This window comes from Vitis riparia, chromosome 2 (genome assembly GCF_004353265.1).
Source record: "Vitis riparia cultivar Riparia Gloire de Montpellier isolate 1030 chromosome 2, EGFV_Vit.rip_1.0, whole genome shotgun sequence".
Classification (NCBI taxonomy): domain Eukaryota; kingdom Viridiplantae; phylum Streptophyta; class Magnoliopsida; order Vitales; family Vitaceae; genus Vitis; species Vitis riparia.
The window spans coordinates 16,720,554-16,744,432 of NC_048432.1; the positions used below are offsets into that span (position 1 = coordinate 16,720,554).

General features: G+C 34.8%; 2 protein-coding genes across 12 annotated transcripts in view; both read right to left on the reverse strand.

Moving 5' to 3' along the window:
* Positions 1 to 202: 202 nt before the first annotated feature.
* Positions 203 to 3,470, reverse strand: LOC117928821 (putative pre-16S rRNA nuclease). Of its 4 annotated transcripts, XM_034848850.1 has the most exons (8): positions 3,197 to 3,469; positions 2,947 to 3,095; positions 2,812 to 2,869; positions 1,832 to 1,900; positions 1,693 to 1,754; positions 1,479 to 1,524; positions 1,215 to 1,304; positions 203 to 485 (listed from the first exon to the last, which is right to left on the reverse strand). In XM_034848850.1, the coding sequence occupies exons 2-8, from the start codon at positions 3,093 to 3,095 to the stop codon at positions 438 to 440; spliced, it is 522 nt and encodes a 173-aa protein (XP_034704741.1). In that variant the 5' UTR covers positions 3,197 to 3,469; the 3' UTR covers positions 203 to 437. The 4 variants fall into 4 exon arrangements, with proteins under 4 accessions (XP_034704741.1, XP_034704758.1, XP_034704751.1 ...); XM_034848867.1 differs by lacking the exon at positions 1,832 to 1,900 and having other exon boundaries at positions 3,197 to 3,470; XM_034848860.1 differs by lacking the exon at positions 1,479 to 1,524 and having other exon boundaries at positions 1,659 to 1,754; positions 3,197 to 3,468.
* Positions 3,471 to 4,082: 612 nt separating this feature from the next.
* LOC117932679 (lysine-specific demethylase 5D) overlaps positions 4,083 to 23,879 on the reverse strand; it is a 45,620-nt gene continuing 25,823 nt past the window's right edge. For 3 of the 8 annotated variants that reach the window (XM_034853990.1, XM_034853957.1, XM_034854011.1), the window contains 21 exons: positions 17,683 to 17,769; positions 17,467 to 17,583; positions 17,156 to 17,366; positions 16,969 to 17,042; positions 16,713 to 16,771; positions 16,480 to 16,611; positions 16,227 to 16,386; positions 15,807 to 16,142; positions 14,989 to 15,171; positions 14,776 to 14,837; positions 14,478 to 14,556; positions 12,981 to 13,130; positions 12,742 to 12,875; positions 12,295 to 12,412; positions 12,143 to 12,216; positions 8,937 to 9,081; positions 8,518 to 8,667; positions 6,251 to 6,346; positions 6,066 to 6,161; positions 5,793 to 5,992; positions 4,083 to 5,204 (listed from right to left, as the gene is read on the reverse strand). In XM_034853990.1, the coding sequence (XP_034709881.1) occupies positions 4,958 to 5,204; positions 5,793 to 5,992; positions 6,066 to 6,161; positions 6,251 to 6,346; positions 8,518 to 8,667; positions 8,937 to 9,081; positions 12,143 to 12,216; positions 12,295 to 12,412; positions 12,742 to 12,875; positions 12,981 to 13,130; positions 14,478 to 14,556; positions 14,776 to 14,837; positions 14,989 to 15,171; positions 15,807 to 16,142; positions 16,227 to 16,386; positions 16,480 to 16,611; positions 16,713 to 16,771; positions 16,969 to 17,042; positions 17,156 to 17,366; positions 17,467 to 17,583; positions 17,683 to 17,769 (2,910 nt within the window). In that variant the 3' untranslated portion in view covers positions 4,083 to 4,957. Of the gene's footprint in view, positions 5,205 to 5,792; positions 5,993 to 6,065; positions 6,162 to 6,250; positions 6,347 to 8,517; positions 8,668 to 8,936; positions 9,082 to 11,216; positions 11,514 to 12,142; positions 12,217 to 12,294; positions 12,413 to 12,736; positions 12,876 to 12,980; positions 13,131 to 14,477; positions 14,557 to 14,775; positions 14,838 to 14,988; positions 15,172 to 15,806; positions 16,143 to 16,226; positions 16,387 to 16,479; positions 16,612 to 16,712; positions 16,772 to 16,968; positions 17,043 to 17,155; positions 17,367 to 17,466; positions 17,584 to 17,682; positions 17,770 to 23,879 lie in introns of those variants that run through there. The other 5 variants (XM_034853981.1, XM_034853964.1, XM_034853974.1 and 2 more) reach the window with 5 other exon arrangements.

A 23,879-nucleotide genomic window follows, 5' to 3' on the forward strand; every position in this document is an offset into this window, starting at 1 on the left:
CTTGACCTTAACCCAAATCAGGTTCTAAAGCCTCTCTTCCACCTTGTTTAGGGTTTATACAACCTTGAATAATGACAGGTCCAACTAGATACCTGAAAAAACCCGCCCATTTGCCATCTGGAGTAATAGTTAGAATGCATTATGGCCTACTTGTAACCTTCAATCACAGGCTGTGAGTAGCTTTGAACAAAAGCAAAGGAAGAAAAAGAAAAATATATCTGAATAGTCATGTAAATTCCCAAATCACAATCCAGTTGTCTAGTAAATGCTGGCTATTTTCCATTCATCACAGCATAAGATGACATTGTAGGTAAAACCTCTGTTTTTGAGTGATAGAGAAGACATAGTAGATGAAATGAAGGGGCTTTGGAATTGAAAATACAACAGTTTACAATATTTCCCTACCCTGTTCATGCAAAACAAACTAGATATATTCATCACTTTGGATTTGACTTCAGAATCCTGTTCACATGGTCCAAGTAACCCTGCCAAATATGAAAATATACAGGATGTAACTTCAAAGTTTAAGAAGGGAATATTGAATTCAAGAACAAGCCTAAAAGCAGGTTGGCCTTGGAATGAAATCCTAAAATGGTTAATATTTCATTTGTCGAGCTACCAAATTTTCTAAAAGATTAAGCTATTAAGGAACTGTGCCTGTAATGTAGACCAAGCTAGCATTATCAAAGGTGTGCTTGAGAGTTTGAAACAAGTTGAAAAATTTTAAAAACCGAAAATCAAAACTGATTAGACATCAACATGACAAAACATTAGTCACCTCTATGACTGTCTTTATTTCAATTAAAATCAGCTGCAACCAACAGACTATCATGTAAAAGAACTCATTGGTCCTCTTAAGTGTCCTATAAACATTAAATCAGTCTACTGCATTTACATAGTATTTGACTCGAATCACTGCACCTTTTGATTGCACAGAAATAAGTACTCTTGTTCCCCAATTTAAACTAGATCAAAATAAGGTATTTCAAGATTTTGGCATATCATCTAATTTTATTTTTATATGGGGACATTTCAACCTTGTGTGTTAAAAATGGCTTATTCAACAATATGAGCAGATCCAAATTTCAGGGGAAGTCAAAGTTTGCCCTACCCAAATTTGCTTTTTGAATGAGTCTCAAGAGAACCAAGACAAAGTCACAACTCACAAGGGATTCTATTGAGCCTGTCGCACAGACAAGAAGAGGGGTAATTACCTGGAGTATCCCAACAGCAGCAAATTTGTCAAGAATAGTCTTCGACTGCACTGGATGCAAATTTAAAGGCTTTAAGAGTAATTCCACATTCTGAGAAAAATCATCATAAATATTCTCATCAGCCAATGCCAAAATTATGAAATAAAACAAGGGAGATCTGAGATTCCATGTTGTTTGGATCATATATAAATGCAAGGGAGGACAGATTTAGGCATGAATAATAATAAAAAGATAGTAAACCAAATACTCAAAGTTTCTTCTGACTTGGTCAAAATGAGGCTTCTGACAGTTTATAGCGTTAATTTCCAAACTTCAAAACATGCAAGAAGGAAGCAGAAAGTTAAAAACCATCTGCTTGAGCCCCAAAGTGGTATCTACGGCCTTGAAAAATACAAATACCATATTGAACTTCAAAAATTCCTCAATTAGCTACAAAGCATCTACCTTTGATGTAAAGCACTCATCCCAATATGTATACCTTACACCTTCAAGTCTTCCTGTTTTACAGAGATCATCGATGAAAACTTTCACGTTCACAGCCTAATTGAAAAGAATGGTAACCATGATTAGAGAGGAACTTAGAGAGTAAACTAATTATTCATAAGATGAGAACACACAGTTGGAGAGCTCCGTTGTCTATTAAAAGGGTAGCCCACAATGAAGCCTGCCAGAGAAAGGTCTGAAATCTGCATGCAAACAAAAGAGGCATAGTAACTTGGATTTGGACCAGATGAACATTCTGAATACAACCTTACATCATGTTTAATTTCAAATATAATCCTGCATAGTATTTAGCCACTTATTGCATATCTTATGCAATTCAGAAACGGGTATAGCGAGACAAAAAACTCTAAGGAGACCAACAATGATGACAGGTAGTATTTTTTGCTATTTTTGTGAGAAACACTAAGCCAGGCTTAGGCTTCCTCCACTTCGTCATTGTGAAGTTGCCTTCAGGCAAAAATATATTATCAACTAGTACATGCTGTGACCACCAATTTAGTTCAAGCCTTATAATGATCTAAGGTCTCAAAGTACAGCAGTTATTTCACATTAGTCAAGTGACAGAATTGCTCCAAAACACTTTATTAAGCATCCAACTACTTCAATGATCGAGAGCCATGAAGTAAAAGTAACAACTAAAAATTCAACAGCCAACAGCATGTTTGACCATTGGCATAAAATTTACCAAATCTTTCGCTGCTCAACAATGATATCCACATGGGTTACAACTTATAACCACTTGGGTCATACATCAAACAAGATCTGATCAAAAGGGATCTGCCATGTCTGTACCATCACTATTGAATGAATCAACTCAGCCAAACTCACTTATCCCTCTAACAAAAACATGCTGGAATGCTAAATGGAAAATTCAATTTTCACAGAGGAAGTCACACCATCACATTGTAATACCCAAAAATAATGCATAAAATTTTAAAACATGATAACACTGGCAGAAAACAAACATCCACTAGATAAGCATTTGCTGATTCCAGTTTGGGATTATTCCTTCAAGATCTAAAGATCAAACTTCCACCAACTAACTTGAAACAAAAATTAAAAAGAAATATTAAGACAACAAGGGCAAACTCACCAAACTTTGAAAATCAGTGGCCATCAAATCAATGTTTGATTTCTTCCTGAGAAGAACACTGCATACATATATAATAAAATCATAAACATAAACAAAACCCAAAAAATATTTCATCTAGAGAGTTTATCTGATTACCTTAGGGGCGATGCAATCTTGTTATGAAGATCAGAAACAGCTAACCCCACGTACTTATCACCAACATCCAAACCCAGCAAACGCCCTCGTTCAGTGGCTTTCATTTTCAGCAAATCATGGAACAAATTAACTGGCTTCACATACTTCATCTATCACACCCCATTAATAAAAAAAGATAATTTCGTTTTAGTAGTTGGCTAAAACAACTTTCAGAAACACAAGTCACATGAATAATTCGGTGGGGCATTACCACAAACACTTGGTGAGGCACAACCGCTTTGGAGGTTTTGGAAGTAATTTTGATAGGCTGAAAGCGGTAGTTATTAATTTTTCTTTGGGTGTTGATTCTTCGCTTTTTGCTTCCAAAATCAAATCATATTACCAAAACAAGGAGGATGCATTCTGAAGTCTTGTGCGTTTTTTCTTTTTCTTTTGGCTTGTGCTGAAAATTCCAAATGGTTTCCTTTTTGTGGTATAGAGGTATTTCCCACGCATTAACCCAAAGATCATACTCTGGAATGAGTAAGAAATGAGACATCCATGTGTTGGATAGTTCATATTCTAAAATCAAAATAATAATTCAAAATTTAGAAACAATCTTTTTTTTTTTTCTATTTTGGACGATTAAATAAAAGTAATTTCTTGAGGTCAATTTTTGGATTACTTGATTGGAAGGGAGAAAACAAAATTCATCTTTCTAACAATATAACCTTTATATTTTAAATCTTTGTGAAATTATTTTTTAATAAATTTTTAATCTCTATCTCATACTGAATATTTTTTTAGATGCAAATTTCACATTAAAAAAATATCAAAATAAGGTTATATTTATATAATTTTAAATATATAAAAATCATTTTTAAAACAATGAATAAAAATTAATTTGTTCAACCCAAGTTGACATTAGTTTGTTTGATTTTTTAGAAAACTTGTCACATAGGCCATAAAGGTGAAGTTGAAAAGAGTAGCTGTGAGCAATGTGTCGATATTTGGTGCTCATTTTTGTTTACAAAGATGATAATAATAATTAAGATGAAATAGGCATTACTTTTCTTTGCATTTTCTATGTTAACCGGAGACCAAATTGTTGGTCGTTTAAATCTTCTTACAACTTGCAAGGCATGTCAACACTTTGATTAAATCCCTCGTCTCTCTTTTTTTTCCTTTTTAAAAAAATATTCCTTGATTCACACCCATCAATAATCAATACATACAAACCTACTAAAAACTAATAACAATTCCCACCTAAAACTAATGCACTAGTTTCCTTTCCCAGTTGAAGCCTTTGGACTTTCCATAGGGCCTAAACCTTGAACAACCTTCCACGATGGAGCCATACAAACTCCCATGGGACCCGAACTTGGGGATACTGATCAACATCAAGTAATCCAATGGCAAAAATTGAACCCAGAACCAATGTCCTCTACCATACAGCAAGTATTTGCCCACTTGAAAAAATTACAAAAAAAACACCCACATTGGAGCAGCCAAGATAATAGTTGTTGTTACATGGGAATAAATTTCCTCTGAAACTACTGGGAGACAAGACTCATTCAACAAATACTCCAACCACTCTTTTAGGATTTTTAGTCCATATAAAAAAGGTACTAAGATAATGAAACTAGTGAGATGCTTTTCGTTTCTTAATTTTCGACTCAAAACACCCTGTAAGAATCCTGTATTTCAAATTCCACAAAACAGAATCAGTCGAGACAATAAAATGCCTCTATATTAGCATGGGAAAGGATGAAAATTCCCCTCCTTGAGCCCATGCTTTTCATGACGAAACAAGCTATAGCTGCATGATGGGCGACATAAAAATTGAAATAACAGCTTAGAGAATTCAACTTGATGGCTTCTTTTCAAAATTTCACACGCAATCTTGCGTGTATTGAGACAAGTTGAACAACTATTAATCATTTGCTTATTGGGCAAACTTAAAGAGAGCTGAAACCATAAGAATCAATTGAATAAATTAAATGATTGATGATTATCTATGGTGAAGTATTTATCACTGTATATGGAAAAATGGGGAGAGGCTTTCAACCTCAGCTCGCCTTTTAGCCACTCTTCTGAAAGGCTTCCGGTTTCTCCAAAACAAACAATCAATTCCATCAGAATACCTTAAGATATTACCGTGATCCATAGCTGCAGGCATCATTTGCTTTAGGCTCGGCTTAGCTTCTATATTTTTCCTTCTTGATTCTGTGTGTGGTGGAGAGGGTGTCTGAGGTTCTCCATATTTAGCTCCAGTTGATCTGTCAAAGCATCAAACCAGAAGCAATTGTTGGAGGAATACAACATAGCAATAATCTGAATGAAAACAACAGATTCTGCCCTAGAATGTAAAGGTAGATTTTAGTGCAGAAAATGTTATTTCAAGATGGCAAACCCAGCAACTGACCATGAACTTGATAATCTGTGTGTACAAATGCATGAATATATATTATATTAAAAGAGCCAATCAAAAACAGGCATACACAGTATACAAGAAGTATACATGTGAGAAACCAAAATGAGGTATCAATGTCTATAGTTGACTTTGCAGATTGGTTGGAGACTAAGGGAAGTGCGCTGCTTTTTTGTTCTATCTTCTTGTTCTTTGCCATTTGGTACCCTTGTATACGTCTTTTGTATCAATGCACCATTTTGTTGGGCAATGTTAAGAAAAAAATCAATAGGAAGAGAAAAATGTCCTACTGTGTTATAGAATGCGTTTCACTATATTTTCAAAGAAGCATACGTATCTTGACATTGCAGCACTGAACAACATCAAAACACCATAATGATGCTATGCATTATAATGTGATTTTCAATGGAAGGAACACAATCTTCACCACTCTTACCTCTCCTTATTCACTGACAGTAGAACAGATAGCTCCCCTGTGTGAGGCTTACATGCAGGGCAGATATAGATTTTTGGTTCTGAAGATAATTTGATACAATCAAAGTGATACCACTCATCACATTGATCACAGGCAATCATTGCTCTCTGATCATAGGGCTTTCGGCAAATGCAGTAAAGCATACTTCGAGCTCTTAATAACTGCACCCACCAATCAAAAAGCATATCAAAGAAATGCTCAGGTATACAGGAGCAAAGAAATTTGTTTTATTACCTTAAGTTCCTTTTCAAAATGAACAGGCAAGTTTTCACCCTGTGTGATAAGTTCACAAACTTCATCCAATCCAAGTGCCCCAGAGTCCATGGAAACCTGTACATGGGAAAACAAAGTGTTAAACAAAAGATAAATAGTGAAAGTGATTAAAAATAAATGAGAAATACATCAGCGACACTCAGGACCTTCTTAGCATTTTCTGCCCATTGCAAGCCAATGCACTTCAATTCTGTAAGTTTCTGCCAGAAGTGATCTTCAGGTGGTATGCTTATGGCCAATCCCTGCCATGCGAGCATTAATCACACTTAGCATTTATGTAAGGCAAAACCTTAATCACCAGTTATGCTTATTAATGCAACAAATTATCATCTATGAACTCATTTTCCAAAGCAAGTAATGACAAATTGACATCAATAAACAAAAGGATAGCCTTTTGTTTGTATCAGACAAAAGGATAGTGTTTTGTTCTTATCAGACAAAAGGATAGTTGATTGGGTACAAATAGTGTCCCTAAAGAAGGAACAAAAACAAGTGCAGCAGAATCAACAACATTGTTCAGCTTTGCAATGATTTCCTCGTACCTTGCTTTCAATAGTAGGAGCCTGGGTAAAGATGTTACAGCTATACTTCCATTCAAGGGTTCTCTTTAAAAACTGGAAGGTTAGTGCTCATTTGAATACACTTCTTGTTTTCTGTTTTTAAAAATAGAAAATAGTAATAACTTCTAAATAAAAGGTAATAACTTCTAAATAAATGATAATAACTTCTATATAAAAAGTATAGGATTATCTTATTATCTTTAAAAATTATATAGGTAATTCTTTAAAATTACTTTGAAATTTTTTAAAATTTGAGGTGGTAAAAAATTTTTAATACCTCAATTTTTTTAAACAGTTTTTAAAGTAATTATTTTTTAAAATTAAGTCTCAAAAAGTTTTTGCACTTTATATAGAAATTAATATCATTTTCTTTTTTAAAAAACAGAAAATAAAAAGTGTATTCAAACAACACCTTTGAGAAATGACGGGACGTATTGTATGTGCCAATTGTCATTTAGATAATAAGCCTGTGGATATCGAGGTTCCACAAGCAGTACTTCCTTATACTGTATTTAAAGCAGTTATTCAAATTCCTTATGATATGCAACCGGAACAAGTTCTTGCTAATGGTAAAAGAGGGGCTTTGAATGTGGGAGCTATTCTTATTTTACCTGAGGGGTTTGAATTAGCCCCACCTGTTCATATTTCCCCCAAGATGAAAGAAAAGATAGGCAATTTACAACTTTACTTCCATTCAATGGCTCTCTTTAAAAACTGGAAGGTTAGTGCTTGTTTGAATACATTTCCTGTTTTCTATTTTTAAAAATAGAAAATAGTAATAACTTCTATATAAAAAGTATAGGATTATCTTATTATCTTTAAAAATTACATAAGGTAATTCTTTAAAATTACTTTTTAAAATTTGACGAGGTAAAAATTTTTTAATACCTCAATTTTTTTAAACAGTTTTTTAAGTAATTATGTTTTTAAAATAAGTCTCAAAAAGTTTTTGCATTTTATATATAAGTTAATATCATTTTCTTTTTTAAAAAACAGAAAATAAAAAGTATATCCAAACAACACCTTAGATATCCAAAATGATACCAGGAGCAGTAAGCTTATTGTAATGTGTTCACTAGTCTTGAAATTTTTGAATGAGCACTGAGCTATATTTAAAATCCATGAAGCATCAGCACAATATATTGATAGCTAAACTCAAGCACAATCCTAAAAATAATAGAAAGCTTCAAAGAAAGCTTATATCCCAATTGTTTCAACATGGCAACAAAATCCAATTTTTTAATTGCTCAACCTACCTTCTGCTAAATCAGCCTCAATTTCATTATTAGTACTAAAAAATTTTAGTTAATGACAAACATGCCCTAAATGTAAAGCAAGCATTAGAGACGTGATTCACAAGCAGGGCCCAAGAGTGTTCTTCTTTGAGCTTTCACCATTGATGTGATTCTTAAGCAGAGAGACTCCTGTTTTTCAAAGGTGTTACATGTGTATACTAACTGCCTAGGCCCACTAGAAGCATTTGCAGCTAAATTACAATTTGTGCCATGTTGGAGGCTTGAGAGTTCATGTTAACATTTTTCCTTTTTCTTCTGAGTAGACAAGAAGAATAAGCGCTGAACTAGGCCATCAAACTATATATTTTTCGAGTTTATATTCCCCTCCTTAATTCTTAAATCAATATTGGGCAAAATAACAAATGCATCCTTTTCAAAGATATATTTTCAATCTTAAGCTATTGTAGTGTCATGATTGTAAGTTGTAACCCTCATTTGAGTGCTAGAACATTCTCAATTAAGACAAATCCATAGTGCTAGAGCATACTTAACAGAAATAAATTCATGTCCCACGAAAATAATGCTTCAAACAGCCAAGTAAGCAACAACAGGGCATACCTCTTTCAAAAATTTTTGAATATGTTGGATCAGGGGCTTCTGAGAATCCTCTAACAATTTATTCACCCTGACTCTCCATGAGTTTCTTGCTAATGCCAGCTCAAGTCTGTTGTTTCCATGATTATAATAGACACCTGCCATTTCAACTGCCTGTTTGCAACAAAACCAATTACAACCAGGAGAATAATACTAATTTGCACCTACATAATGTCCTACATTGGCTAAGAAAATGTCTATCAAGAAGAGAAAAGACAAAATATACATGGCAAGGGGAAAAAAAGGGAGGAAATACATTACATATAGCAGCAAAAACATACATAAATAAAAGAAGATCCAACACCACCAAAATAGAGAGTACTGCATGTATTCGTGGAAAAAAAATACAAACTACAAATTATAAAACAATGGAAAATAAGTACCTTCAGAGCAGTAGTTAGTTTTTCTGAGATGATGCTGAGATCTCTATTAAGATAAGCTAAGGTAAAGTCTGTCAATTCTGTTAGACAATCTTTGCAGGCAATAGCTAGCTCCACAAGTTGCTGTACTACATCTCTTTCTTCAATCCTGTAAAAAGCAGCCACTCCAGAATGATGAGCTCATATTTTCACATCTATAACCAATTAAACATTCAGAAATAGGCATCAAAGAAACCAACAGGTACAACAATAAAGATAATGAACAAAAAAAGATGAACATGCAAAAGCAAGATGAACACCCACAACAATTACTTCAAATCAACCAGATTCAGGTATCATCAAAACCCATAATGACAATAAAAAATGTAGCATCTCTCCATGCACTTATAGATGTAAAAGAAATGGAGTTTCCGTTGCAATTCCAGAGATGCCAAGAATATTCCCAAATTGTAAGTGAACATAGAAATTGAAATAAAAAATTTCCCTCATACTTACCTGAAGATGACCTTTATCTTTTGATTTCTTTCAGATAGCAATATGAGGATTTCCTTTTGGGAAGACTCTTTGCTTAAACTTTTTTTTATTATACAACAATCAAATCTAATAACAGCGCCTAAGAAAAGGGCACACAAAAGCATACATGATACATATAGTAGTGCCAAAAGCCAAAACAAGATGAGGGAATACACAAAAAAACATAATCCATGTCTTATTTGAGCTTAACCACTCAACAAAATCCATCATGGACAAGAAGCAATCTCCTATTTACACTCTGACCTGCTCCAAAAAATTATACATAAAGGATTTTTTAATTGTTCGGTCCACTTTCCCGTATTATCAAATGCTCTACTAATTCCCTCCCTTCACAAAATAAGCACAAATTTTATGTTTTTTTTCCTCTTCTTTGTGACAAAGGAACCATGTCCGCTAAAAAGGGAAGCTCTCACCAACAAGTGCATCACCACACCACAAAAAGAGCATAAATCAGCCACCACAAAATGGCTGCTTTCAAGCAGTGAAGGAAAAAATGATTAACCATTTCTTCTTCTCCTTTACACATAGCATTTGTTCAGTATCCTCCAATTATTCCTATTGTGTTGATCCAATGTCAATGTCCTGCCCCATGTAGCTTCCTATATGAAAAGACCAACCCTTGATGGTACCCAAGGAAATCCAAATTGTGCTATAAGGGAATGCCTCCATCCTTCTACATGATAAAGAGGAACAAAAGGACTTAACTGAGAAAATATCTTTCTTCATACCATATTTTCCTTCACATCCCTATTAATGATATGCGCTTCCCCTTAAAAAAGGCCTCCACCTCCTCTAATACCCAATCATAAATTAGTCTTATAAACCGAGGGTTCTAACAACCCCCTCCCCATCCTGGTTCTCGCATCTCAGCTACCCATGCATCTTAGTAGTGGCAATTGCGAAAAAGCTTTGGGAAAGCCTCCCTCAAGGATACATCCCCCCACCAGCGATCCTTTAAAAATTTCACCCTTATCCCATGACCCACCCTGATTGCCTTCCACAAGCCCACTTTGTACCTTACCCTCACTTCTTTGGAGCACCAACCCCCCTTTTCCTCATGCTTTCCTAAAATTACCCATTTCCAAAGGGATTCAGATTCTCTATCAATCGCGAATCTCTAATACCATATACCAAGAAGAGCCTTGTTAAGAGGGGATAGATTTCTAATTCATAGATCCCCATTCCTCTAATCCACACCAACTATAGACCAATTCATCAAATGTAACTTCCTCTCCAAATCCCTTTGGATCTTTTCCAACCTTGAGTTCACCCTTCTTGGGATGACAAACAGAGACATTAAGTAAATTAGTAAACCAGACAAAGTACTATCTCTTCGACATAGCAAATCCTTCTTTAAATCTTTTCCTCTACCACATCCCAAACAGGAAATGACCTGAAAAGGGTTCCCAACACAAGGCCTAGATAAGTGGTAGGGGAGATGCCTAACCAATTAAGGAAATCTCCTAGAAATTTCTTTATCAGCAAATTTTCTACCAACCAGACCTAACCAATTAAGGAATTCTTTCCCCTCCACTATGCTCAAGAATCCAACTTCGATATCCAAACCTCCACTTTGATCCTTGAATCAAACATTAAAATATGGACTCCCTAGACTACCCTATCCACATGCCTCCCCATGCTCATCATGATTCTGAAATGGTAAAAAGGAATCTACCTCAAATCGCCTTCTAAAGTCTTAGATTGCTATTCAGGAGAATCTTACAAAGTTGCAAGTTAATAAATGCACAAACCTCGTCTTTTCCTGTCTAGCAGCTATTTCTCCATAATGGAAGGAGATTATTAAGCAAAATTTCAATGTCAGATGCTCTTTCTATCATTTTAGACCAAAATAATTAAACAAAAATCAATCAATTAGAATACCATCACGGTGTAAAAGATGAGAAACAAAAAAACAAAAAGATAACAGCTGGCAGAAATGACTAGCAAAATTGGGGACATGATACAATTTGTTGCTTCTCAATATTTGAAATTGCCTGATGATGAAAACTACTTGCCAATATCTTCTCCAATAATGGCCGCATCACACTGATAATGAGGAAATTCAAACTGAAAGTGAGAGCAAAGGACACACACCTACAGTTACACAGATGGTGAGGAATTCTAACAGAAGCAATTGAGACAAAAGGTGTGAGAGGAGACACACTAAATTAAAAAATAAGAGGTAATGAAAATACAAGCTCTAAAAGCATGTAGAAGTTACTCAGTGCATACTGAGCTAACAAGGTTTGCGTTTTTATTCCAAAAGATGAGCATGGTGAAGCATTGACTTACCTTCATCATTCTATTCATGAGATTGATGTATATATAAAAGGAGTCAAAAGGACCAATTGTTACTGAGCCAATCTAAGAAATTGACTAGAAGATGATTGAAAAGAATTTTTGATGAGTGAGAAGACGATTGAAAAGATTAACCATACATTTGTTCCTTCTTTGATTCATAGGTTCATTAGATTTCATATAAAGCTTGGGAGGGGGTTTAGGCTGTTTAGGGACTTTCGTTTTTTCTGTTTTTCCCTCCTTATTACATTTTGCTAAGAACCCCTATTAATACATATCTCTAATTTTCCTACCAAGAAAACAAAATATACATTTGATGTGCTAAATTAACAATGATGACTTTATATTAAAAAAGCATCAGGAATGCAGATTATTACCCTACACATAAACCTTCAGCATCAGACAGAAGCTCAATGAGCATGTTCAGTTCTGGGCGTTTCCCTCCAAATCTCTGCATCAAGCAATAGAAAAGTGAGAACAAAAATTTAAAGCTTCTTCAGGACAGACTGCAAGAAACAAATGCGCATACCAGAGCACCACCATTTCGAGAAATGGACCCACTCCCTATGAATTGGCAATAAGAGCATACATATGCTTTTGCATCACTTTGATGACCTAGTGTTGCTCCTAGGCACTGCAAATGGTAGCTGTTCATACAAAAATAACCAAGTATATGACAATTCAGACAATAAACCCCAACTGGAAACAAAACAAGGATTATATACAAATCAATCATATATTTTTCTTTTCCGAAAATCAAAATCAGTGGATTCTCCACTCGAAAGTCAAAACCTGTACATAATAGGAATTGACTCACATTGTTAAAAATGCTCCACAAAAACTAAAATGATGGTTTTCCAGAATTGAAATTTGAGCCATCAACATAGAGAGGATGGATTGTTGATGATCAAGTTTGAAACTTGAGAAAGAGATTAAATAAGCAGCAGAAATTTTAACAATGAAACGAGTACCTTACCAGTCCTTGCATATCGAACAGGTTAGTAACTCCTGATCCTTAATGTCACTGAAGCAGTGAATGCATGGATCTCTGGGATTGCAACCCCTGGCCTTCTTGTATATATACAAAGATCTATCTAGAGTATGTTTAATCTGTATGACATTGAAAGAAATTCCAAAATACATCTATTAAAAACCATTACTAAGCCATCAGAGTAGGAGAAATAAGAAGGTAATTTCTTTTCTTTTGAACTAAACCTTTACTAAAGCATCGAGCAAAGAATTCACATCTCCAACTGGGTGCCCCACAATGTCCATGCAGTGTAGCTTCCACTTCTCTACCTTTTCAGTTTCAGATAAAACCATATCTAACTCACAACAACTGAAAGCATCATCCTTTCCAAGTTCCTGAATGCATCAAGGATAACCGCAGTTAAAATGAGCTGCAAATAATGTGGCATCAAAAGGATAACAAGAAAATAGCCTGTAGCAAATGTAGCTGCCTATAGCTGTAAAACAGTTCTCAGAAAACCACATCTCAATATAAATTATTGGCCTAAGAAATTTAGATAGCTGGTTTAAAAAGCTAATCTAAATTGCCTCTATACACCAATCAGCACAGAGGCACTCCTTAACATTGATGTTGCATTGGTTCAATTGGGAGTGTCATATGTTGATATGTGTCTATCCCTCACACCTATAAGTTTCAATACACTGACTCAGCTAGAAAGAATCTTAATAATGGTTATGGACACTTTGATACGGCATAACAAAAGAAGAAAAAATCAATTAAAAATAATCAAAACTAAATATTCTTTTAATAAGAACTCTCTCTTTTCTCCTTTATCACCATCCTTTTTTTAGTAACCCCAAAAATTCTTATGAAAGTTCACTTTCCAGTAAACTCTTCTCTTTTTTTTCCCCCAATTTAACTATCTGCTAAGGAAGTTGAAAATAAAAGAATAAATCAATCAAAATCCAACAATGATATCTGGGAAAATCCAGAAAGAATCCCACACCCAAAACCATGTCGTGTAATTTAGGGTGAAGTTGGAAAATCCGGATATCATTGCTTGACATAAGATAACTAGAAAATAGAAGCCAGATGTCCAAAACCTATTACAAAACACTAACCATTGGACAAGAACTTAACATTCAGGCCCACTGACAGTCCAGATTAATGATTTCAAAGCCTTTCAATATCCTAATTGAAACAACTCCTCTACGTGTTTCCCTGTACAATAAGGAATAGAGATGATATTCAGGGCATATGATCTTATTTCCAGAAACACCAAAAGCTTGTGCTGTGGCATCCCATACAGCAGTTTGTACTTTTTTTGTTTAGGATCACGATACAGGGGTTGGTACATTACTAAGCTTCATTAAGTAAATTAGCTTATAAAAAAGAAAAATAAAAGAACCATTCTAGTTAACCTTTAAATATGCTAAAATGCAAAGCAGTTCAAGAAGTACTATAGACAACCCAATAACTGAAATATTGACAAACTCATAAGATAGAACTTTTATGCATGAGCATCACCATGATATCATTAAACAATATTTAAAAAGAAACCTCAGATCAACACTCCACAACTGTCTTCAATAAAAATTTGTTGCAACTTCTGATAATTTTCAATGAAAAACTCAAGCCAACAGTTAAGATGCCGAAAGATTAAGATCCCCCCAATTTGCAAGAATACTATTGATGTAAGTGATCAAATATAGCAGAGTGCACAAAACGAAACATATTATTACCTTAAGTTGTAACAATTTAGACCAAGATCGTTCTTCAGTTTTCAAACCAAAAAAGATAAGAATTTGCTCTTTCCACAACCTACATTTACAGTTTAAATGTAAGTCATTATCAAGATAAGTCCCTGATAATCAAAAGAAGCTTATAAAAAAAACAAGGGGATAAATGTGACAAACTAGATTCACCTTGATTCCAATACCTATCAAACCATTTTTTATAGTATATGTCCAACTGACTAATTCTACATCTTTTTGGAATTAAAACAATGGAAGACAGAATTCCACAAACAAGAACACTCACTTATGTTTCTCAATAGCTTTTAAAAGTTGACCAACCATCAATGGAAAGGAAACTTTAATCCTCTGCAATTTGAAGACATAAAAAGTAAGTTGTCCATAACAGAGTAAATGGAAGTATATATCGATATAAAGAACTTGAATACACATGTTGAGCAATATAGTCTTAAAAGAACATAGTGAATACATGAGAAGATAAAACAAACAGATTAAATACCTGAACTTCGGAAAGAACTTCTTCGGCATCACTTAATTTGCATATTTTGCCATTGCATGAAACAGGAATCACCTCTGATGCTTTCTTAAGCCATTTAACCCCATCAATCAATGAGCTGCAGAGAGCACTGGAGGCGCATGTAACAGGAAGGTGTTCTGCATTCTCCATCAAGCTCTCGATCCCCTAAAAGATAAAAAGAGAATCTGATAAACCGACCAAAAAGATACAAGGCGCTAATGGCCAGATCAAAGGATCAAAGCCTCAAAATGTTCCAAAACCATTATCCATGACAATCTGGGATGTGCAAGCATTATATGCACTATAGGCTACTGTAAAGATGTATTGACACACTCCAAAAAATTATGTTGTTTATCATCAAAAGAAGATATATTAACTTTAGAACACTCTTAATAATTGCTGTGAATTCATACCAATCTTGTAAATGAGATAATTTTTTTTTTTGATAGGTAAAGAAAAGATAATGTAAAAAATAAAAGCCAATAAAATAAAAACAAATAAGATAAAACAATGACAAAGAATTAAAATAACATAAAACAATGTTATGCCACTAGCTACATTTTTTTAATGAGAAACAAGAGACGTATTAATTATAGATAAAAAGAACAGGGGAAGCATGAGGAGTCCTCCCCACAATTACGAAAACCTAATAAAAAAATGATAGAACACCTCCACTATACAAAAAAGGTTAAATCCACATAAGAATATGCATGGATGTTATTAGTAAAACCAAGTTGCAACATGAAAAGTAGCATGCACATTGCAAAGGGCATGTTATATATTTAGAATGAATTACTCACCGGAAGTGCAGGAGCTACAGAACAGAAAGAAAGAGCCTTATTGCACCATTGCAGTATAGAGCGAGCATTTTGAAGTTTTGGAATCTCATCAAAATCAAAACCAAGAGATAAACCAGTTTCCAAGATAGATTCAATCATAGTAACAAGATGCTCGATTTTTGGAATAAGACCATTAATCAATGCATTGTCAATATTATTCGTGTTAAATAGGCAATCCACTTCTTCTAACAGAGAGCAGGAATCATGCTCCCATTCCAAGCAATTCTTTAAAACAGAATGGATCATGGTTCGTTCTTCCAGGGATATCTTCAAAAGCTTTGACTGAGAAACCAACTCCTGCAAAGTATGGAGTGTATATTGTCATGCCTACTGCCCATCAATTATTTAGCAAACAAAAAGAATGCAAGAGACAATAAGAACCTTCAGTGCCTCAACTTTCAGCAAGGAACAGGAGGGATGTGCGGCAGGAAAAGAAGACCCTAAAAATGGCTTAGAGTTCTTTAACCAGGACTTAGCCATTGAAATTGCATCCTTGACATCATCAAGAGAAGGTAGAATCACATGTATGTCCTTTGAAGTCCTAAAATATGAAAACATGGTTATTATAGCCATTGAAGAATAAGCTGCATAACCCAAGACATCCAGAATGAAAAAATGGAAGCAACATAAAAACCTTATAACATCCTCGAAGTCAGACATCTGAGCCTCAGTTGCAAAAATATGTGCTGCTCTTTCTTCCCAATGCATAGCAGCTGCAAGTACTCCAGAAACATCAACAAATAATTGCTCTCCTTCGATCCGTAGCCTGAAATTTTTCAATATGAGTTTTTGTACAGCAACAAAAATATAAAGCAAAAACATAAAATATTGTCAACTTGTGAGGAACAACAGGATGAGGAAGCATACATGGCAGCCTCCTCCATTAGTTGCTGGATGGAGAACAGAGTCATTTTAGTACGACGCGCCTGTACATGACTTAGAACAGTTAATAGTTTGAAAAAAGAATGCCACAACTACAAGAACTAAATCTAATTAGTAAAGATGCATCAATTCCATTCACTAAGCATAACATCCATTATTCAGTAGCTGAAAGAGATGAAAGGATAACAAGACAAAAGGGAATTCTTTATAGCCTGACATAACATGGGAAAAAAACACTTGCATTGAATACCTTCAGAGCCTCTTTCCTGCAATAAGCCTTCTTCAACTCAACCTCCACAAGAGGCAACTCATCAACTGCTTGATAAAGAAACCAGACATGAGGCCCATATAACATCATGACAGTGAGCAATAACTATTTTTGAACATGAAAATAAAAAATAAAAATCTGCACATGCCAAGGGGCAAACCTTGAATTCTCAACAACAATCCCTGCTTTAGAATGCACTGTAACTCATCAACTACATTTTCTTGATCCTCCCGTTCATGAATGTTCACATGAACATCATTAAAGTGTGAAATCCAGGAAACAGCATCACCATGATATTGCCTCAGAAGTTTCAACTCTGGGATGTTGACAGTAATGCTTTCCAATTCTTGAAGAAGCACTTCAACATTCTGCTGAATTTCCACAGTTCAATAATTTACGGCCCCCCCACCCAATTCAGGTTCAACAATTGAAAGAAAGAAAAAAAAAATCAAAGCATATATGAAAACTCACCTTGAGATTAATAGGACCATTCAATATCTCATTACATCGGGCCTGACATGATTCAACTTGTCGTAAAAGATCCATAAGCATTTCTACTTCAGGGAGCTGAACTTGAAGCTCCAGCATCTATTCAATATTTCATATTGATAAGAAACAAAATCTAAAACTCTAGGAAGTAAACAAGAGAATGATACAGAAGTATACAGAATAAGCAATTTAAATCACCTCTGACTTTAACCTGTAAAGGACATCAACCTCAATTGCTGCAGGGCATTTCTCAAGGATGCATTTTTTTACATTGTCCACCCAAACCTAAGGGCTCTCAACCATGGACCAAGTTAGTAATAGAAACAAATGGCAGGGAATAGAAACCAACAGAACAAAGCAATAGAAAAGAAATTGCTTGGTTTAGCACATAAGGATTTTGGCCATAAAGAAAATTTGCTTGGAAGGCCCTTTTTATTTATTTATATAATTCCATAGACACAGAGATTTGATTAAAAAAAAATCCCAACAAAAGGAGGGGGCACCCAAAATAAATAGAAAGGGCACTAAAATACAAAAGATTAAAGATAAAAACAACTGTCCTCTAAGCAAATACTATACAATTGATAAAATCTAACAAAGATAAGAAATCAATTCCCAAGGTATTTGTAGACTGAAAGCAAAGAGATAGAATAAATACTCCTTGAGGGATTGATCTGGCACTCCAAGCCTTCAACAGTTCCATCATTCTGCTCCTGCACAATTGTCCACAACGAACACTACATCATTGTTATCCACACCTTCTTCTCCTTTTTGTCAACAAAGTTCGAATTCCACCCTGACAAAACTTCTTTGCTAGGTTGCAAGGAATGGCACTTAACAATGAGAGGGAGGGAAAAGGTGGTGTGGTTGGACCAAAGGAGGAATATGTTTTCTGTCAAGACTTTAGACACCATCTTGGAACTGGGAGAGTCAACACTTTTTCCCATGGATATTATTTAGAACCCATGGGTTCCGTCTAAAGCAAGTTTCTTCTCAGTATTGACCTTCAACCAACTTCAAAGGAGAGGGTAGTCTTTTGCAAATAGGTATTTTCTTTGTGTAACGTTGAAGATGAATCCATTGATCATATTCTCCTCCATCGTTGCAAGACAAGTCTCTTGTGGTAGCTCCTCGTTCCTTTGTTTGGTGTATATTGGGTCCACCCTTCCACAATCATAAGGACTTTTTCATCTAGGTATGGATCCTTTGTGGGCAAAAGGTGTAAGAAGGTTTGGACAGCAATTCCATTACGCATTTTTTGGATAGCATAGAGAGAATGAGACCAAAGGTCTTTTAATAATGTGGAGCATACAGGTCTTTCTTTGAAAAATTCTTTTCTTTGTAATCATTTTATAAGGATGAAATTGTTTATAGAGGGAGGTTCTACATCTTTATTCAATTTTGTAGGATGAGATCTTCCTAAGGAGGAGTGTTTTTTGTGCCTTCTCTTTTAGGGTGTGTTGTCTAGTGCTCCTTGTACACAACCTGTGTACTTGGGTGTGCATTTTTTTTAGTGTTTTTTATAAATTTCTTTTCATTTGCCTGTCAAAAATAAAATTTCACTTAGTGGACTAGGAAGCACTTGAAAAAAGGCCAAAAATAAAGAATACCAAATGCCACAAATTCCTATCTTTACCATAGCAGATTAGCAAGTTGTTTGTTGATTTCTGATCACACTTTCAAACAATATTAATTAGCTAATTACCACCCTTTTCCATGAGTTGGTCCATTGTCAAAAAAAAATTCCCACAAAGTCTCTCCAGCAAAATATAAAAATAAAAAAATAAAAACAAAAAAAATGCAAAACAAAACTGATTTATTTATTCAATAGTTAAATAAAGACAATCAATAATAGGACCATAGCTTATAGGCTCTATTTGATAACTATTTTCGAAAATGGTTTTCTTTTCTCCATAACAAAAAAAATAGGAAAACAAGTTTGACAACCAGAAAACAAAAAACAGTTTTATGTTTTTAAAAATAGAAAATAAGGTGTTTTCAGAGAACATCTTTAAGTTGTTTTTCATTGTCTTCACTTGTTTTTTGAGGGTAATTTTAAAAAATAACCGTACAAATATGAAGAATGATTAAAAATAAAGCACCACATATAGAAGTTAGTTTTAAAACATAAAAAACAAGTTAAAACCATTTTAATTCCCAAACAAACTTTTGTTCTACAAAACATCAAAGAACAGTTTTAAAAAACTATTCTCAAAAACTGTTTTTCAGAATTGTTTTTGAAAACAATCGCCAAACAAACCTATAGTTTTATTTTAAATCCACAAAATAATTATGTTCTTCAAAAATGGAATAAAAAGGAAATTCTGAGAATACATTGAAACAATAGGTAACAAAATACAAGAAATGTTTATGCACAAAGATAGGTTAAAAATGATGAGTCGAGCACAACATGCACATGCCTAAAGCAAGAGGCTTCAATTGTGATACCACTAATAATTTTATTCTTAAACCATTTTATGTATGGAAAATACCTAAGAAGTTGGTTCGAGACACATGAGGATGAAAAACAAGCAATTCAAGTACTTGTAATGTACTAAATTACAAGCTTGAAATGAAACCTTCACTCATCTAAAATCATAGGCACAAAATCCTGTAAGAATTTAAAAAAAAAAAAAAAATCAACATTCATGTACAATATGTTTAAAAAATGTGTTTCATATCATCTATTCTATTAGTACATTAAGCTATGTAGTTTAAAATTAACAATTTTGTTCCATTCATTCTAGCTTAAGACCTTTCTAAATTGTGTCTCACTCTCCAATGAAAGACTTAAGGTTATTACGTGATCAACCGAGATGACACAGTAAGCATGGAAAGAACTAGGAAAGGCAAATTGGAGTTACGAAAGGCAAATTGGAGTTACTTAAGGCATGGTGTGGACGTTAGATTCTTAAATTGAGCTAAATGATTCTTAAAACAGTTTTAAAAAACTCCTCAAGCGCTCAAGTGCCCATTGCAAAGCTTTCATATTCCAACTTGTAAAAGCTTTATTATGGGAAAACTCTAGATCTGGTCCACCAAGTTCTTAGCAGTATAAATAACTTGCCTAAAGAGGATTTCCTCTTTGATGCAAATGTTTGGAAAAACCTAATTTGCCTTTTTGTTCCCAAAACTCTCAAAAACAATTGTCTTCGCTTCTACTAAGTTGAGAAGGAGATTTGCATCCCCTTAGGTGCTAAGGTAAGATCCATTAAGAGCACACATTGTGCTACATCGCAAACATGCAGTGAGTGTAGGTGCTAAGGAGTAAGACTTAGGGATGCCTTTCGACGGGTAAAATTGTGTACTTTACTCTCAAATAATGGATTTGTGATTCTAAGTCTTTAACCCCATGGGTTTTACATCTGCATGTTGTGTGGATGGTTTTCCACATAATAAATCTTATGTTATTACATTGAATGTTTTTAGGTTTCCCTAAATCAAAAAAGGATTTGTTACAGGATTATTAATAACTAATTTTTAGGTTAAAAAGGTTCAAAAACCTATTCAACCCCTCTAGGTGTTGTTTAAAGTAGATTTAATAACTTTCATCTTCCACCCACCCTCCCCAAAAAAGAAAAGAAAAAACATAAAAATAAAAAATAAAACCCATTTTCTTTCTCTTTCTAGGTAGAATCATTTCAGGAAAAAAGTTCCTAACCCTTGATGAAGCAATTGAAACCTTAATGAGTTTAAACCAGAATAAAAACCTTTGAAAATTATGTTGATTTTACAAGTCAGTTGGATAGAAAGCTGAACTATTAAATTGCAATATCAATTTAGACTCATGATATTGTTTTATGCTTTTCCAAGCCCTTAGGACTTTATAGGGACCCAAACCTCGGGGTGCCGACCGTCCCGCAACAACCAACATCGGGTAAATTCAAGATCTCATCAATGGCAGAATTCAAACCCAGGACCATGTGCTACTTATTGAGACCACACTTCCTAGTGTTCGCCCTAACCAATTAGGCTACCCTGGCGAGTATGATATTGTTTATGCTTTCATCCTCAGTCAATTCAATTACACTTGTTGGAGCATCTTGACCTATCTTCTACTATCTCCATAACATTTTTTTTTATAGGTAAACACAGAAAAATTTATATATTAAAAGAAAAAAACACCTAAAGGTCAACCCAAAGCATACAGGGAGTATACAAGAGACACCTAAAGGCAAAAACAAAAAAGAAGAGAGGATGCAAAAAGAACTCCCCGGCCCTCACCTAGAACCCAACCAATCAAAAAAGTTGATTAAAGGTAAAGGTACTTCATGACTTAGACCAAGACCAAAAATTACATACAAAAAAAATTTCATCATTTGAATCAAAAGTTCCTCATTTTCAAAAGCAATCATGTTTCTTTCCTTTCAAACAGATTAAAATAAACATAGTGGAGTTGTCATCCAAGCCTTTCTATGTTTCTTGCCCACAAAGAATCCATGCCATCCTAGGAGGATATCTCTAGCTGAAAGCGGAAAGAACCACAACACACCAAACAACGCAAAAAGTAACTCTCATAAAACTCTTACCTTGGTACAATGGATTAGAAGATGATTAATAGACTCCTCTTCAGCACAACAAAGGAAACATTTGTTAGCTATGGGTTACCCCCTCCTTTTGAGTTGATCTAAGGTTAGAACCTTCCCCCACAAAGCTTCTTAAGCAAAAAAACTCGCTTTAGTAGGAACATAAGGGCTCCAAATGATGTTCCTCGGAAACGGAACTGCACTTCTAAGTTTGAGAGCATTATAAAGGGATTTAACAAAAAATTTCCTGTCCTTAGTCTCCTTCCAAAGCACCTTATCCTCCAAATCAATGACTAGCCTCTTTCCTTGTAAAGACAAAAGAAACCTCTCTGTCGCCTCCACTTCCCAATCATTGAAAGGTCTAGAGAACCGGGGATTCTAGCCCCCCTCTACACCCAACGAGTCCCAACAGTCCGCTACCCACACCTTTATTGAATCCGCTAAAGCATACAAAGAGGAGAAAGAATCACAAAGGGTATTGTTCTCGCTGCATTTGTCCTTCCAAAATCTCACTCTTCTACCATCCCCCACAAAAAATAAAAAATAAAAAATTAATACAGTTTTTTTAAGCATTAGATACCCTTCCTTCCTAATTCCCTTCCATAACCCCACCCCATAGCCCTCCCTCACTTCTTGGGTACACCATCCTCCTTCCACCCCAAACTTCCTACTAATAACAAAGCTTCCACAAGGTCACCCTTTCTACCGCAAAGCGCCAACTCCACTTGAACAAAAGGGCCCAATTGAGTGTAGAAAGACTTCTAACACCCAAGCCACCCTTCTTTTTATCTGAGCAGACAATTGCCCACTTTATAAGATAAGGCTTCCTCTCCAAAGCTCCCCACCCTGCAGAAAGTCCCTTTAGATTTGCTCTAATCTCAATCTAATTACTTTTGGCACACACATCAAAGACATTAAAAGGGTGTTTTTTTTAGCTTTTCGCCAAAAGTAATTTACTTTCAGACTCTAGATTGTTTGTTTTCCTACTTTATCATGACTTATTATAAATTTTTTCCTAAATAGAAAAAACTAAAATATTTGGCTTTTTCTAAATAGAAAAAGTAACATATTAGTTTTTCTTTACTTTTTAATGTTAAATGGAAAAAAATATTTTAGAAACAAACAACCTAATGCTTAACTCTATTAAAAATTAAAGTTCCATTTAGAATTAAGTAAAAAAAAACAAACAACACTTAAATAAATGGGCATGCAAGACAAAGTGCTCCGAATGAGAGTAATTCTCTCTCCTTTAGAAATATATTGCCACTTCCACATGGCTAGTCACTTCCAAAACCTCTCCTCCACCCCATCCCAAACCGCCACAAATTTGTACAGTGCACACAAGGGGATCCCCAAGTAAGTGGAAGGAAGTGCTCCCACTTTGTAGCCGAGTTCCAAGGGCCAAAATCTCTACATTCTCTACTCTCCCCACCGGTAAAATTTCACTCTTATCCAAATTGATTCTCAGCCCTGAAATAGCTTCAAACCACATTAACAACCAACTCAAAAAAGTCATATGCTCTTGGGAAGCCTCACAGAATACCACCGTATCATCAACGAACAGCAGGTGAGTAATTTAAGTCTCATCTCCACTCCTTCCCCTTATCCTACAGCCTGATAAGAATCCCCCCCTTGCTGCTCTATTTATGAGGCAGCTTAAAGCCTCCATCCCAATCACAAATAAGTAAGGCGATAGAGGGTCCCCTTGCCTCAATCCCCTAATGCTGTGGAAAAAACCTGTTGATGAGCCATTAAACAGAACAGAAAACGTCGCAGTGGATACACACCATTTTACCATCTCCATAACATGATCTCCAGATAATGTTTTATACAGTTCTTAATCAACATAACCAATGAAATCCATCCAGA